General features: G+C 41.3%; 1 protein-coding gene across 2 annotated transcripts; it reads left to right on the top strand.

Annotated features, from left to right (window-relative positions):
• The first annotated feature begins 1,996 nt into the window (after positions 1 to 1,996).
• On the top strand, positions 1,997 to 17,932 carry LOC130182155 (solute carrier family 41 member 3-like). Of its 2 annotated transcripts, XR_008829687.1 has the most exons (11): positions 1,997 to 3,224; positions 4,827 to 4,934; positions 5,210 to 5,281; positions 6,648 to 6,792; positions 6,939 to 7,085; positions 7,411 to 7,555; positions 7,649 to 7,728; positions 10,316 to 10,450; positions 14,728 to 14,876; positions 15,030 to 15,309; positions 17,241 to 17,932. XR_008829687.1 is itself a non-coding variant. In XM_056396819.1 (10 exons), the coding sequence occupies exons 1-10, from the start codon at positions 3,030 to 3,032 to the stop codon at positions 15,207 to 15,209; spliced, it is 1,356 nt and encodes a 451-aa protein (XP_056252794.1). In that variant the 5' UTR covers positions 1,998 to 3,029; the 3' UTR covers positions 15,210 to 17,932. The 2 variants fall into 2 exon arrangements, 1 of the variants encoding a protein (XP_056252794.1); XM_056396819.1 differs by having other exon boundaries at positions 1,998 to 3,224; positions 15,030 to 17,932.
• The last annotated feature ends 71 nt before the right edge of the window (positions 17,933 to 18,003 follow it).

The raw sequence follows: 18,003 nt of genomic DNA, 5'->3' as shown, positions 1-18,003 counted from the left end.
CTTTTTTCAATTAAATCAAATGAAAAATTGTTAAAAATTCAGAATGACAGCAATCAAAAGACAACTGCAACAGCCCTGTAAGTGTGAATGTCACTGTCTGACTGACTGACTGAGTGACACCATTGGTCAGCTGAATGCTGCATGACTGAGTCATAAGGTTAAACCATTGGTGGGCCGACTGAGTGTTAGAGTTTCCTCATTGGTCGTTGCTCTTTCAAAACGATCTGGTGCAAACAGCAAGTTTTTTTTTTCAAAAAAGCAGCTAGCGACGAATTCAGTGACAGACATTTAGTGTTGGAAAAACTTTTCTGTAGAAGAGAGTTGCTAGTATTGCCACGCAAGTGCGAGGTTGTGCCTTCCCTCCACAGGCACACCTCTCTGTGCCGACCACACGGCAGCTGACGGGAATGAGCTTCTAACTTTCTGAAGGACAATTTTAGGAGTAAACATAGACAAAATCACAGCACAGTCTTTGTCTTTAATTTATGTGTTTGGTGATTTTGTCGGATGACGTCGTGGCTATAAAATCAGGATTTTAGCAGCAGCTTGGAAATGGCTTGGAAGTTAACGTGTAGTCTTCATGGGTCGTGTTTCAGTCACTACTTCATACTTGTTCTGTTGTCCAGCAACAGAAACAGAAAAACATGGAAATGAGAACAGCTTCATCTTGAATTCAGCTGTGTTAGAAAACTGTACACTGAGCACAGAGAGGAGGACAGAGGCAAACAGACACTTGGCAGATTGTAAGTAGCCTACAATGCGGTCCAGGTTTTGATCTAGTCTTGTCGTGTATCTAATTGACGACTTACTTAGACAACAGAGCGGCAATGAATCATCAGTGACACTGAGACATGTTGACAGATGCTGTAGCTACAACTGTTGGACAGAGGCCAATGCGAGCATTATGTGAAAAGTAACGACAGGTTCAGGAATTCAAAAAGAATGCCTCACTGCTGCACACTGACTGTTTTCAGACTGTGGTCAAAGAGTTCAGCCTAAAAACTCCAAGGCATGTCCTCTCTTTTACTTTACTGCTGTACCCAAAATATGACAGAAGGTGAAAAGGAAAGGAAACTCTTCTCATCCCAACGAGCCATTTGACCTCCCAATTTATGTGTGCAAGCTCCATAAACCTGCAGGTACGCCTCATTCTTCAGAAGCTGTTGTTTCATAATCCAAAATTACAGCCGGTAGTCAGAGGGGGGAGCTGCAGAGAACAGAGCACCCACTCTAAGCCATGTCTCAAGGACACTTTGCAGCTGAGTCACTGTCCGTGTGTGTGTGTGTATATGCGTGTGTGTGTGTGTGTGCGTGCGCATTAGTGTGACTGTGATTGTGTTTCTGTAACAAAGTGTTAAAGTGTACAAGCTTATGTTCCTCCTGTGTATTTGCATGGTACAGTATGAACAGAAGCCAAACACTAGAACAAAGTGTCTGAACTCGTCTTATTTCTATCTTCAAGCAGCAGTTTAGGAGTGTATGTAACCTACAGCCTGTATGTAGAGGCTGTAGGTTACATACTGTGCCAGGTAAATCTTCATGCAATATAGGATAGCAGATGATGTAACAAAAAACAGAAAGATGAAAACAGACAAATAAGTGACGTCATGAAAAAGTCCATGGGGATGACAGTTGGTGGCAGCCTGTGTTTCCCCCCATCAAGTAGGAGAAACTGTGTCCTTTACAGGCAGCAGCAGCAGCAGCAGCAGCAGCAGCACGTGCTGGTGACAGGTACAGAACCTGCTGCTGCTCAGAGTGCGTCACCCACTCGTAGTGAGGACATCGAGGAGCAGGGTGAGGAGGAGCTATCAAAGAGGGGCAGAGCACAACTGCAGTATCCTCTCAACTGATCTGAAAGGAAAACAGGAGGAAGGCTGAAGAAGAGCAGAGTCCTGATACAGTCTGGTCACCTTGCTCATTCTCAGACATCTGCAGCATCAAACCCTCTCACACACCCCCCCCCCCCCCCACACACACACACACACAGTCCTTCTTGTCCCTCCCTCCACCACAGAGCGCCGTCACGTCTCATCTGTCCGTCTGGAATCAGAGGAAAGCCCCCGGCAACGACACCACATTCGCCGTAGCTCTTCAGTCAAGCCTCAGGCGTCCCACCGTCCATCAGCGTCCTCTTCACACAGCTCGCAGCCTGGACGGACATCCCGGTGTTCCCCTTATCAAAATGGGGAAAGGGCTACAGAGTGGCGAAGCTCACACGGGGCACCAGCACAGCGGCGAGGAGCAAGAGAAGGAAGTGTGGAGGGAGAAGGAGGAGAAGGAGCGGCAGCACAGGAGGGCTGAGAAGAAACTGCTGGCCTTCTGGATGTCCCTGTCCCACAGGACCTGGACCTTCTTCAGGCCCCGCGACAGACCCGGCTTCCAGCGCTCTGCCTCGGCGGCCCGCCTGCTGAAGAGTGAGGCATGAGAAGAGAAAGTGTGTGTGTGTAGCTGTAGTGAGTGCATGCATGTGTGTGTATGTGTGTGTGTATGTGTGTGTGTGTGTGTGGAGGTCTGTCAGTAGCAGAGTGTCAGAAGAGGCCTCACAGACCTGCTGTCAAGTGGACCTGTGTGTGTGTGTGTGTGTGTGTGTGTGTGTGTGTGTGTAATCCATTCAAGTGGATGAAAGCAACTTCCTCCGACTAGTCCACCATTTGCAAAAGTACTTTGTGTTGCTGCCCTGCCAGAGCGGGAGTGACAGGTGAAGGGCAAAACAAGCTTGTTGAGTCTTTCTTTCTCGCAGGAAAAAAAAACTTAAAGAAGAACTGTTTTCACCAAAGAACCATCAGCTGTGACATTCGAAAGAGGCCGGTGCGAGAACTTGGGAACACACAGACAGAAAGAAATATTCCTCTCTTCCTCACCACTTCTCCCTCAATCGAGATGGATCGTCACATCCTCCTCAAATCAAACTGACTAATCCAACACAAAGTTTCGGGAGCAGTTTTTTGTGGCACAGAGGAACTGTCCCTCCCCACCAGCACATCGCAGCAGGGCTTTCCGGGCAGCGATGGGTTAACAGCGGATCAGCCATGGTGGTGACCCATCTGGCTCTGGAGCTGCGTTTCCAGGGGAAGAAGCTGAGGGGCTTCACGTGTAAACTGACCCGCTCAGCCCACGGCTTCCTGCCAGAGAGCTCGTGGGTCATCGCAGCCCAGGTCCTGCTGCCGTACCTGGTGTCTGGCCTGGGCATGGTGGCAGCCGGGATACTCATGGATATAGTGCAAGTATGGAAAAAGTGCTTGTGCGTGTGAGGTTACATGTTTCCACTGATACTGGTTTCCTATGATGAGTCATGTGGAAACACTAGCAACAGATACTAGACAGGCTTTTTCATGATCACCACTGTTTCCCATGGTTTCATTTTTTCCTGTATCATTATCAGGTAAAGGGGAGGTGAGTTGCTGAAAGGCAGAGGGAGTCAGACAAAGGATGAATGTTTATGTTGTTAAATCTGTCATTTATGGGCAATCCTTGCAGACAAAAAACACTTTAGAAAAATAATCATTTCTGTGCTGAGTGCAAAAGAAAAAAAAAAAAAAAACATCACAAAAATCTCCTCCAGCAGGATTTGGCTCCGTAATTATTATATATTTACATACAAATGACAGAACATACAGGAGGACAAACAGCAGAGTCAGAAACCGAGACAGAGCCACCTGATAGCTCTCACCCTGTTTAACCTCTTGTAAGAGCATGACATGACTGAATTATGCAGCAGGTCAGCCAGCCGCTGGTTGAAGCATAAAGAGCCGACAGATCAGGTTTCAGTTACAATTTATCAAATCCATCCACACTCACAGGTCAAACGGTCGTGGTGAGAGGTTGAGAGAAGCATGATTAGCCTATTAGCATATTTAAATATACAACAGGCACTTACTGTACTGTATATATGTTGTTGAGTACGTGCCTTTAAAGGGGGACTCAACAAGTCTGTTTACAGTTCTCCACTACTATGTATTTGAAAAATATATAAAGCCTGACTCAAATGATGTCACTTGAGTCAGCATAATTTCAGACTAAAGACTATAAGTTTGAAAATGTACAATTTGTCTGTAACCTGCTCCTCCTATCGGCTAGAGGCTACGTTCGCTGCTTTTTGTTGCCTCGTGGGTAATGTAGGTGCCAGGTTTTGACAAAGAAGAACGTGTGATTTAAGAAAGGTGATGTCTCTGGTTCTGCTGTGTTGATTCTGATAGCTGTCCATCGTAGGCCAACAGTGTTATAGGAGTGCAATGCTGAACCGGAGGAGAACTCTTTCAAAGCCCCTGTTTTTCTCAAAAAAACCCTTAATATTCATGAATAGATGAGCAACAAAGATTTGACAAAGTTTGAAAATGTATCAATAGTTGAACACTCAAAAACCTATTCAGGACTGTCATTGCGTATTCAAAAAGTTGCTAAATCCATATCGGTGCAGGAAAGTATGTGATACCACTTTCTTAAAGTGGAGACTCGTCCACTTCAAATTGGTGAGAAAAATAAAACAAGAACTGCACAGAAGGAAATAGCTCATATGAAATGACCGAGGCTGCTTTAAATTGGCAGAAAGTCACGTGTTCATATGCGACCATGTCTGAGAAAATAGGTTTTCAAGTCCTTTAAGAAGGCTTCATTTACTGTTGGCAAGTGATTCAAAAGCTCATTGTTGTGTGTTTCTGATATTTGCAGCGTAGTGAGAATAAGAAACATTAACCTCCATTGGTGGGTTTTTTAAGAATTACAGTACGAGTCTAAATGCTCTTGCTATGCGATTCACTGTGTGTATTTGAACAGGGGGCTGGTTGGGAACAGACCGTGCACTGAAAGACCACTGTGGTGTTTTTCAGCACTGGGAGGTGTTCACTGAGATCTCAGAGGTGTTTATCTTGGTGCCAGCCCTGGTGGGGCTGAAGGGGAATCTGGAGATGACATTGGCATCCAGACTGTCAACAGCAGTGAGTGGAAACACACTCACTCACTCACTCACTCACTCACTCACTCACTCTGAAAGAAATAGAAACAATCATTTTTTATTTGGTCTGTTTTGTTTCTTATTATTATCTATGCACATGTAGACAAATCAGATAATTCATCAGGGTGATTCTGACATCACTCATACCAGCAATTAGACTGGACCTGTAAAGCTTTATGGTGACAAGTGATAATTAACTTTCCACTGTAACACTTGGAAAACATGTGATGTGTTAAGTAAAACCATATGTGTCCACAGGCCAACACAGGGCAGATGGATGAGGCTCAGCAACAGTGGAGGATGGTGTTCTGTAATCTGGCTCTCATTCAGGTGACACACTCATTAATCCTGTTAATAACACACTGCACACTTTACTCTTCTGGCTTCAAGACACTTGAGTTTAACTCAAGGAGCTTTGCTGCCCTGATCCTCCCCGTCTGACAGAGCACTTCACTTATACAGACCAGATGATGGTGGCAGATAAAATGGTTGTTATGATAAGACTCTGGAGCATAAAATCTAAGAATTGGGCTCATTCTTCCATTGTCTGCTTATACGTAAAGCCCCTGTACCTGGTCAGTTAAGCCAGCGCTTCACATCAAGGACCCTAAACTGACACAAAGTAGACCACAGACTCACATCTGATAACATTTTTTGCTTTGAGATGTTTGATTATAGAAAGTGTTTGAGTCCCATGAACCAAACTAGTCATACATTCTGTCATTGTGTTACTTGGATGGAATTATAGAGAAAATGAATTATTTAACTGAATTAATTACTTTTTCCTGGAAACCCCCTCAAGGGCCCCTGGGGGTCCCTGGAACCCACTTTGAGAACCACTTAGCTAAGTAACCCCTTGACTCATTTTGTTGGATCATGCGATGAATAATACTCAAACACAGACACTCAGGCACGTCTAATTGAAACTGATATGACAAATACAATAACATGGAAATATGTATTAAGCAGTGATAGTTTATCTGAGTCTGCTCAAAGAATGGCTAGTTTGTTAAGTGCACAATATAATTATTTATTTGACCAATTAAGTACTGAAAAAGTGCGTGAAACTCATTAGCACATGAGTAAGTCATGTTGCAAACATACTTTTAAAGGGGAAATACAACATTAATACACAATGCTGAGCTTAGCCACCTACCTCGCGTATGTTGCAATGAACCGGAACAGTTTCAGTTGCCAGTGCTATTTACCTACTAGTATGCACAAATGGATATATGAATTTATGGAGTGATGAATGAATTGGATTTTCAGATAAAGAAGTTAATAGGTTGTGTCACCGTCTTATTTGTCTTGATGAAGATTAAGTATAGCAGATGCAGTCTTGTAAATAGTTTTCAGTTTCAAATAGAAAAGAAAGGTTTAGATTAGATGAGACACAGTATCCTCCTCTTCTCCTGTTTAGACTCTCTGTGTTAACGTGTATTTTTCAGGTGCAGATGATATATATCAAAATACAGATATAATATCGACCTGCAGGATGATGATTTCCAATTCTGTTTTTTTCACACATTTTCCATGCCTCTCTTTATCATTTACATCTTAATGCTGTCTTCTGTCTTTTCCTGACTGAAGACTGACAGATAGATTTAGGTAAATAGATATATAGGTACATACTGCAGACAAGAGAGATCTATAGATTGCTAAATAAATTCACCTCTGCGCTGTCCTCCACCTCCAGGTGCAGGCCACAGTTGTGGGCTTCCTGGCAGCGGTTGCAGCAGTGGTTCTCGGGGGTCTGACCAGGGGGAGAGTGGATGTTATCCAGGCTGCCATCCTGTGTGCCAGCAGCGTCACCACTGCTTTCATTGCTGCCCTGTCTCTAGGTCAGACAAAGGCACAAGCCCACTTTGAGAACCACTTAGCTAATGGCTGATGATACAGAGTAGATACACAGAATACAGTAGAGTCTATGAACTTAGTGTGTTGTTCTTTGTCTTCTACCTCAAGTCTTTGTCGTATGCTTTGTCAGGTCTGGTGATGGTGGCAGTGATCATTGGCTCCAGGAAAGTGGGCATCAACCCGGATAACGTGGCCACACCCATCGCCGCCAGCCTCGGAGATCTCATCACTCTGTCTTTGCTCGCTGGTGTCAGCAGCTTCTTCTTCTGTTACCGAGGTCAGAGGTCACAAACACGGTGACTCTCAGTGCATTGTTTGTTGCCCCTGTGATACCAGTTTGTTTGTGAAAGAGGTTGGAACCTGTTTCAAATCAGTTACTTTGATAGAAAAGGGTCTTTGCAAAAGATGAGGAGCAGAAGATTCACACAATTGCAAGTCAGCATTATTGTTGTGATGGAGTATTTCAGCCAGAAGAGGGCAGCAAAGTCAACAACTGACAAAGAGACAGTATCCGTGAATCTGTTTGTTTTCTTCTTTAAAAAAAAAAAAAAAAAAAGCAAAAAGACATTGACTGATTTATTCTGTGCTATGTTGTCCTGCAGACATGTGGTACCTGCCTCCCGTGGTGTGTGGCCTCTTGCTGCTCCTCATCCCGGCGTGGGTCATTATTGCCTGTCACTCTCCACCAGTCAGAGAGGTCCTCAGGTCAGGCTGGCAGCCGGTCATTTTGGCCATGTCCATCAGCAGGTGAGCCGACAGCCGGCGGGAATCTCATAGCCACAGCATTTTCACAAAGGTGTCCCGCTGAGACTCACGCACTGTGTGTTGTCTTCTTCCCAGTATTGGTGGTCTGATTCTGGATAAGACAGTGAGTAATCCAGACTTTGAAGGTATGGCAGTGCTCACCCCAGTCATCAATGGTGAGTAGAAAATGAACTCTACTTACCTTTAACTCCCACTATTTAGCATTTATAAGCAATATATAAAAACAATATATAAAAACTTAAATTGTTGTACACTATAATGATATTTTAAGCAGATGTAAGGGCGTTTTCATTCATGTATTTTGAATAAACAGGTACTGAAGTATAAAATAAATACACCTTTACAGTAGTTTACAAAGTATTTATTTTCTCTTTATACACACAAATCATACACGAGAAATTTTCATCTGTGGACTTGAATTTTTAGAACTGAACAGTGTTAAATATTCAATTTAAGTGTTTATATTTAAGTGCCCAATATTGAAAAACTGCGTTTTAACTTGAACCCTAATTTATGAAATTGCAACATCAAATTGACAACTAACATTTCAAAGAGGGCGATGTTTGTAAAGATTTCACAGCACAAGTGAACACATCAACATGCAGGTGGCACTAAAGGACAAGTCAGGGGGTCACTTTAGTACATTTATCTGACAGCTGTAGTTGCTGGGTACTTTACATATTGAAGGCTTTACACACACACACACACACACACACACACACACATACACACATACACACACACACACACATACACACATACACACACACACACACACACACACACACACACACACACACAGTATTTTCAGCTGAACTGGCTGATTAGACCTTTAGTCCGGTGTAAGGTGTGAGGAGCTGTGCAGGCATAGAACCAAACTCTATGGGTACATCTCACTTCCTTTAATGGCATCCATCTCTTCCTCACTTGTGTCTTTTCCTTACCTCCTACTGGAAATGTTGCAAGGAGAGAGAAAACAAGGAAATACGTGAAATTGAAATGAAATTTAGATGTCCTTTCCTCTGAATCATCTCAGGTGACGTCTCCTTTTTTTTTTGACATCAGCACAGCAGAGTGTTTATACATCATGTTGTTCAGCTGAATGTCTTCCACAGAGGATGGTCTCATGCATCCTTGCTCATGGCTCCTCAGGGATCCCTCCTTGCTCTTTGCTCCTCGCTCCTCACAGCAGAAATAAGAGCTTTGAGACTTCTTTCAAGATGGAGGACGATTTCCAGGTGAAGCGAGGATCAAGGAGCAAGGGAACAGTTGAATCAGGGAAATGAGATGTACCCTATGCTCTAATAATGAAATGTATCAGAAGTAACAATTCAATAATATATAATAATGTACTGACAGGGTTCACTTTGTGTAATGAATACTTAAGTACATTTTTCTGAAAGCACTTTTAACTTGTACCACAGTAATTTTAGACAGTGGTATTGGTGGTATACTTTTACTTAAGTAAAGCATCTAAAAACTTCCACTTTTGAGGGCTCAAGAGATGAAGTTAGGATAATAACTTTCATCACTTCTATCTAAGATAGATATCATTGTGGATATAATCCCTTTAATTGAAGATGAAACAATTTATGCCACATCCTCTAAGCAAAGAAATGAATACTGACATGTTTTCCCTGAAGGAGAAAGCAGAGCTGGGATTTGGGCTTATGGTGTTTAAACAGTCCTAATCTTTGAAGAATGATAATTAAACTTCATAACTAGCTTCATTATTATCAATAAAAAAAGCCTTGTGCCAACTGATGTCATGTGGAAATTGCTGAAGCATGCAGGTGCCCTGCAGCTATCACTGTCACCCTGACAGTGAAGAACTAACAGTGCTAAAGGCAAAGCTCAACTTTTAAAAGGCTTCGGATATGAAGTATTAATCAGTCATGAGGTATTGAAGTGCTGCTGCATATAAGCAGTCTGTCCTCCCTGTCAAAGGAACCTCAGAGAGGCCAGATCTTAACCGACTGAAGTTCGTCGCTCACAAAGCAGCATACTAAGTAGAGAGCAATAACAATGGTCTTTACATAAACCACAGGCCTGATCAGAATGCCAACTATGCGTTCACTGGCTCCTGTTTCCGCAGCATCTCTGCCAGCTTCAGTGCCACCAAAGACTCCTGCATGTATTGCCATCCCAGGACAGGAAGTGCATTTGCATTCCAATTCAGCGCTCTTCCCTCCTGCCCTGTTGACCAGAAACACTCCTCCTGTTTGGCCCAAATGATCCATGTGCTTTAAAGCTCTGCAAGCCAAGAGGTTCTGTTCTGCTCCTAATGAAATCAGCCTGAGGGGAGAGTAATACTACGATGAATATGGCACAACATCCAAACTGACTTTTCCAGACATTTAGAGAAATAAGTCTCATGGGAGCCTGTGAGTTAGGGATAACTGCTGAATAGATTTTAAGCAGAATTACTGTTTGGACGGCGAATCATTTTTCCATGTTATATTGTGCAGTGACTTCTCAGCCTTTTGTATGGAAAAGAGAACAATGGCAACTGAAGATGGTGATGCAGTTTGTCCAGTATGATTGTACGATGAGAGCTGAACATTGGCAAATACCTAAGTAAAACCATATCAGTATTAAAACACACTTGTTTTTGGTTGGATCTTGAAATGCAGTTCTATGTTTTATCGTCTTATTCCAAGTTTGATTAAATGTTTGTTTTGAAAACTGATCATTTCTAGACTTTGGTAATACTTACATCAGTTCTTCTCTATCTCCATGCAGGTGTAGGGGGAAACCTGGTGGCCATCCAGGCCAGCAGGATGTCCACCTACCTCCACTACTGGAGTGTCCCTGGAGCTCTTCCATTTAAAATGAGTGGGAACTGTCCTGGACCTTGTGCTACCTTCTGCTCCTCAGGTAAGAGACAAATACATGACTACAAGGTGCTGTGTACAACTGTAGCATCAGAAATTATGTTTTTATTCCAAATAATTTAACTTGAGTATTCAAGTTTTATTTTGACTGGACTGCAAAGATGGGGCCAACCCTATAAACACAAATCTGTGACTGACTGACTGATATACTGTGTCTCTTGCTATTTTGAGTGCATAAGTACGTTCAGTTTGAGTTTGAGTTTCCCAATTAGCCCTTGCTCTTTCAAAATTAAATGTCTGCAACAGTTTCTATTAGGGGGTTGTTTACAGCCTGCAGTGTTTCCAACTTTGAGAGAGATTTAGAGAGTTTTGGGAAATACTCTTATTTACTTTTTTGACAAGAGTTAGATGAGAAGATCAATAGTAATCTGACTTCTGTGCAGAAAGTACGAAGCTGCAGCCAGCAGCTGGTCACAAAGAACATCAATGCTAAGATACTAACTGATTTTAGATCAGTTGCCTCGAATCCATTAATAATTGTTAATTGTTAAAAACCTTGATTTGTCGACTGTGGATGGAAAACTTGATCCACTGCAATTAGCTTATCAGGGAAGGAAGGGTGTGGAGGATGCAAACCTTTTATATACTTAAAGGAGCTGTTTCTAAGTTTTGCTATTGCTACATAGCCAGTGTTAGCATTAACAGCTTCTTACCAGTCTAGAAGAAACGTTGTGAATTCAGCATCAAACTTCATTCCTTTACTCACCAAGAGCTGTCTCCAGAGGTGGAAAGCAATGTCAGTGTTAACTCTTGTCTCTATCATATCTTTTCTTTTACTGAAGTTAGCATGCTAACCAGCTAGCCCTGGCCCATCTCATCACTTTCCAATCTGCCCTGAAGACATAGCGCTGCTCAGAGGATGTATTATAACCTCTTACTATACTATACAGAATTTGTAGTTACGTCCACAGGCTCGCTACAAGGGTGCGTCCTTTTGCCCTTACTCTTTATTATGTACACCAGGCTGTCAGAAGGGTGGTTATTTGGTCAAATTTTCTGACGACGCTGTGTTACTGTACCTTCTCCAAGGTTCAGAATCAGACCATGGCAACGCTCTTCCTCAATTTATTTCTTGGTGTGATAATGACTTCTTATACTTAAATGCAATTAAAAACAAAGAACTAATGTTTTACATGCAACTGAAGCAGCCACAGAGTGCATAATACACAATGAAAGTGTAGAAATTGTCACAACATACAAATATCTGGGTACTGTTTTCGGTGACCATCTTAAATCTGACATGAAGAATTCAACTTCTCCACAAACTAAATTCTTTTATTGTCAGGCCTGTCATCCTCTTTTATTAAGGGATTTTGCGCTTTTTTTTACCAGAGTCAAACAAGGAGACCTGAATTCTTTCTGCAACCAACTGTAGCGTTAAGCCATATTTTAGAATTTACTCTCGTTGAAATGAGGCACCAGTCCTCTAGGAGGACAACAATGAATTACTTCATTGCCAGATTTATCAATCTCATATCGGAAGCCATGACTTCTAGATTCAATGGATCTCCAGTCTCTACGTCAAAAGAATACAACAGGACCACAACTGGGTGTAAATAAAGGAGTTTATTAACTAAACTACTATCTACAGAGTAAATGCAAGGTGTAATAATCATAAAGATGAAAATAATAATGAAATGAGCAGTGTGATGAGTTGGCAATGGTGGGAGAGAATATGTTATGGCTATACACTATGGCTATACAGCTAATGATGCTACGTCTACAAATGAGATTTGATGATTAAATATTGCTATATTGCTATATATGCCATGGTAACCCTGGAGACGCGGGATCTAGGTGGATTCTCCTGAAGGCCGTGTCCCGTTATCACGATGACGGATTCTGCCGGTGTCTCAGCGGTTCAGCTCTGGTGGAGTTTGCCGGGAGACTTTCTGTCTCGGGAACTCTTGATTTCTGCTCGGCTTCTCTGCAGGCGGTCGTGCAGATGTTATCTGCTGGTGTCTCTTGCGGGTTGATGCGAAATAAACTCTAATGCTCTTCACTTTGGCTGGATAACTTTAGAGGAGACTGGCGTTGACCAGATGACTCTAAAGTTGTCAAAATCTTCAAAAAGGAAAACTTGATGATGATTTAAAAGTTACAAAATTACTCTGAGGCACTTCTGTTGTTTTGGTTCAGTTGGTCTTACCAACCCTAACCCTAACCCCAGATTGCGCATGTCGACTAAAATTATGTTACTTGTGGCAAAGAAAAATAAAAGACGCGAAAAGAGCAAAAATGACTAAGAGTCATGAGTTTGTGGCGAGCAGCTTAGAGCTAAGAGTTTCCATGGCTACAGAGCCGGGCTTTGAGCCGGGACTCTGAGCTTTGAGCAAAGATCTCAGCTTCTAGTTTCTGCATCGTTTCTCGCTTCTCGCATCTTCTTGTCCTCTGGGTTTCTCTGATTTTCTTCCTCTTCTAGTTCTCTTCTGGCCTGTTCTGAACTATGTGAATTGTTCATGACTGTTTTATCCCCCGGGTGTGTGTGTGTGTGTGTGTGTGTGTGTGTGTGTGTGTGTGTGTGTGTGTGCATGTTTCAGGGGCTTCCCCAATCTCCTGTGTTTCCACTTGGAGAAGAGAGTAATTTTCCACTGAACTTTGGAATAATTTAAATCTAGAGTTTACTTATAAATTCGCAGTGACATTAAGTGAAATAACATATAAACTACTTGCACTAATAATGGCAGAAAGGAGTAATAGGAGTGTTGATTTCATATTACATCCTTCAAACCTGGAATTAATCATGATACAAGTGGTTAATTGATGAAACAAAAATATAAACATTTCCCAAAGCTAATGGTCTATACATGTGGATTACACAGCAGTTCTTTGACTGTAATAATAATAATATGGACATGCTGGATGTCATGTAGTATGTTACCTTGTGTGAAGGATGCTGACAGTACGGTCACATGAAGGACATTGTCTTAAAATCTACATGTTACATTTAAAACATTCTATGGGATAGAAGTTTGGGGTTAAACTATTGCATAGGAACATCTCATGAGTTACAGAACAGCTAGATATTTAATTTTACTTTCTTCCTCAGATCTGTGTCTGTGAAGAGAGTTCTGCTGGTCACTACCCAGGATTGGAATGTGGGTTGTAGTTTATGACTCTTATCTAGAGAGGGGCAGAGGAAGGGAGGTTGGGGTGTGTGTGTGTGTGTGTGTGTGTGTGTATTCATGCATGGCACAGAGAGGCCAGGATTCACACCTTAGTGTTAATTAGTCCTTTTGTTGTTACTTGTCCTATACAAGAAACAATCAAATATCAACAGACAAAGTCTTATGGTTACAAACTGGAGATTTTGCCTATATTCTCCAGTTGTCTGGTGACCATTGGTTGATCCTCTGGAGCTGACCCTTTGACCTTTGGTCTGGTTCCATGTCGTTCGGACATGCTAACAGCATGGTCTGTTTGTGGAAGAGGGGTCCTTTGTCTCTGTTTCCTATCAATCTGATAGTTTGATGGTGGGAAGAGTCGCAAAGTGTCAATTGTGGGTCCGTAACTCTGCATGTCCTTATAATGAACTTCCTTAAGGGCTTGTGACTGATGCCAGGCCAGTATGTACGCTACACAACAAATCCTCTGTAAAGCTCAGGGTCTTACTTACTTATTACCGTGCATTTTTTTGCAAGTGAACTTCTCAGTTGCCATCCAGGGCTACCATCCAGGTCTACTTCATAGATTTTATTTCACATTTTACTTCCCTGGCATATTTGTCTTTATGTTTTTGTGTTCCTCTGTGTACAAGTTGCTCGTAACTAATTGCCCCTAGTGGGATTAATAAAGTTGTTCTGAGTTTGAGTTTGAAGAATAGTTAGTTTGGCTCTGTCCAAAGGTAACAGTTTTAGTGATGCAAAACGTGAAGTGTAAAAACAATATGTGAAGATGTGTTCATTTGTGAGGGTTAGAGGTACTGATAAACATTTATTTACCTGGGTTCAGCTACATACAGGCCTGGAATGACTCTCTTTTAAGAAAGAAAATAACTTAAGCATATTTCCCAAGTTATCAACTATTCCTTTATTACAAGTTTGTTTGTACCTGAAAATAAGTTTATGGGAAATTAAGTAAATTTAATAATGCCACTGGTTCAAGATAGATGCATCAGTCAGTTCTACCACAGTTTCCATTGTTCAAACCAGCACACAGCAAAAAGCTCTAGTGCTTCTTAGAAACACATTTTTAAAAGTTAAAAGACACTGAACATAGAAGCTCACATATCTTGTTACTACTCGTTCTGTATTTACCCAGATGTGAACTCCAAATCTGCCAGAGTCCTGGTCATCTTCGTGGTCCCGGGTCACCTCCTCTTCCTTTACACCATCCACCTCCTGCAGGGAGGCCATATTGCCATGACACCCACCTTCGTCATCTGCTACCTGTCTGCAGCTCTGCTTCAGGTCAAATAACCAGATAAACCTTTTGCCATTCATACTGCCAGAAAAAAATCTGTCTACTCCTTCAAGATTTAATTAAAATTGACTTGTAAGTGTCTTTGATTTCCTTCAATCTGAGATATTCTCATTTGAAACTTTGACTCCAACATTATCCAGGTGGTGATTTTGCTTTACGTGGCCAGGCTGGTGGTGCGCTGGTTGTGGCAAAGGGGACTGGATCCAGACAATTTCTCCATCCCCTACCTCACAGCTCTGGGTGACCTGCTGGGGACTGGCTTTTTGGCTCTGAGCTTCAGACTGATTCTGATGTTCGGTTCAACTGGGACTGGAGTCTGACACAGACAAGTGTTCCTGTACACCCTGAATGTAATGTTCCCTTAAATGCAAGTGGCTGAAGCACACTGCAAAGCCCACTGGGCTTCCTTCAAGAGAGAAGGTGAGGAAAAAAGAATATAGGAGGCAAGTATGGCATCAATACAGATGCACTATGGGACATTTTGAGCACAGAAAAATATTTTTTGCAAGCACATCAATTCTACTTTGTAGACAAATGATCATGCAGAGAATAATTTACTTAGCTCAATAGATGTATTTGAATGTTCAATAGAATTATTTGCATGTTCAGTTATCCAAGTGAACAGTAATAACCTCTGAATTTACTAATTTACTCTCTAATTCCCCCCAATTTGCACATATTAAGCCAGCACTTTATGAAACTGCCTCATAACCGTACAGAGATGAGAGGGAAAACAGGAGAGACTGGAGTTTCACCCCGACAGACACAGTCTGCTGCTATTCAGTTTACAGCTTACATACAGATGGCACATTGGTTGGTTTAGGGTGAATAAATGTTCAGAGGTAAAATTCATGTGAATGACACTTGGATTTCTCTCTCAACACACCTTTACAGTCATGTCACAATTTTAGCCTGTCTAAAAACTGGAGTCATTTTTGGTAAGGTGTTTTTTGTCTCCAGTGGTTATTGATTACAGCTAATCTGAAAGAGGGGAGCAGGGAAGCACTGGGGAAATGCTAAGTAGGGACACACATACATGAAAGTACTGAATGTATTTTTGGTTGCTTATGAAATTTTCTCATTTAGTCTCTACTAAGCTTTTTCGGTATGGTAGGTGCTGTAGCTGACATATGGTTGCTAGGTGAGCAATAGCTAACTAACCTAGCTGGCTAACTTGATTATTACTAGCTCAGCCAAGGCATGATAATCATTCAGTACCTTTGAAAAAAGTTTCGATAAATGTTTTAATTCAGTAGCACAATTAAGTGCTTGTAAAAAATGCAAACATGCAACCTTGACGTGAGTGTAATATTTATATTGCAAGCTAATTTACAAATTCCTAATAGCAACCAGATGAATGCACTGAGATGTAGCAAACTGTCCAACAAAATTGTATCTTAGATTTAGAATTTTTTGTAGTTTAAAGGCACAGTTTCAGTTTTTTTTAAAGGAACTACATAAGCTAGCTTAGTTAGATGCTGTTTAGCAGAGCACATAATTACAGAGGCAGCTCAGTGAGTGGTTAAAGATCTTTATCTAATATATTATTTTGTTGCTACATTTTATTTTAAAAGCATGATATTAGGTCATTAGTAGTAGTTAGTTCACTAGCTACATAAATTTTACTGAGGTGAATCATTTAGTGGTACTTTTTTCAAAGGTACTGAGTATTATGCCTTGTCTGAGTAGTTGGCAATAATCAAGTTAGCCAGTTAGCTTAGTTAGCAACCGCTAAGTCAGCTACGGTCTACCTGGGTGGAGACTAACTTAAAAGTGGTTGATAAAACTAGCTATGTAACCAAGACTGTATTCACTACTTTTGTGTGGGTGCGGTGACCCTACCTTTTTTTTTTACTCCTTCCCTAGTAACTGATAATCCTACTAGCAAATTGGAGACAAAACAGCCAATCAGAAATGACCTATTCCAATTGTTTTGATTGCTTAAATTGTGGCTGTAACACTGTGTCGGGTTGAGCAAGACAGATATGAGGAGAGATGTTGAGAGATCAAGATAAACATAGTTCCAGGGCACACAGAGCAGGGAATTAGAGAGGAAATGAACAAAACTGAGTGAGGTTATTGCTGTGCACTTTATCTATAATAACAAATACATTAGTTGAACAGAACAGATTTTTGTTTGCACAAATTAAATGAATCTTCCGTGGTAATAGTTCACCCACATATAAATTGTTTTCCGGGCTCAAAATATTCCTTCACCCTCGGGATTGAGGCACAGATATGAGACCATTGATAATAAGCTGCAAAAAGAAAAAACAACCTGGCTTGACTATAGAAAGAGAAGCTGAGGACTGTGTGGACTTACTTTGCACTTTGCTCTCCATATTTGCCAGCTCACTTTGGTCAGCAGTTGTACAATGTTCCCTGGAGTTTCACTGACCTCGATATCAACACCACCAAGCTTGGCTCTGTAGAAGCATCTAAAATGGATAGTGGGAATACTGTAGAACCACTGTATTGTTAACTGTTGACACATTCTGTACACCCATTGTCAGCTATTAAATGTTAGATGGCATTTGATTGTATTATGACGATAATAATATATAACTGAGTGTAAATGTATATTAACATAAATCAGATGCTGCACTTTCTGGAGGAATGTTAGGTTTTATTGTGTTTATTTTAAGTAGATTTGTGCCTTTAAACCGTGATAAGCCTTCAGTTCTCTGATGAGTTTGGTGTTGCAAAATTTCTACGGGATATTTTATTTTTTGTGCAGCACAGTGCCACCGAATATACCCTGTACTATTTAACTGTCCCTGCGTTACTATGTTTTCCAGATATAGACAGTACAGATATTTCTTTGTGCTATTTTTGTCTAAAAATGATTTAGTAAGCGTCTCTCTGTATGGGGCCTTATCAATTGTTTGATATGCACTTTTAGAAAGATGTTTGTCTTTAGTGATCTGAAAATAGCATCCAAAGATGGTAATAATCTTATTTTCACAGTGACAGTGAGCTTGACTGGACTTTGTAGTGCCATCACATTTGTAAAAACCTCTAGATGACATCTCTGCAGCTATGATTTGTCATTTAAATAAAATACTTATATGTAAATCATGACTTTCTGAGGGATATCTGTACAGGAGTATGTCA

This window comes from Seriola aureovittata, chromosome 2 (genome assembly GCF_021018895.1).
Source record: "Seriola aureovittata isolate HTS-2021-v1 ecotype China chromosome 2, ASM2101889v1, whole genome shotgun sequence".
NCBI classification, from domain to species: domain Eukaryota; kingdom Metazoa; phylum Chordata; class Actinopteri; order Carangiformes; family Carangidae; genus Seriola; species Seriola aureovittata.
Note: the sequence above shows the minus strand (reverse complement) of the source record. Positions and strands in the feature narration are given on the sequence as shown.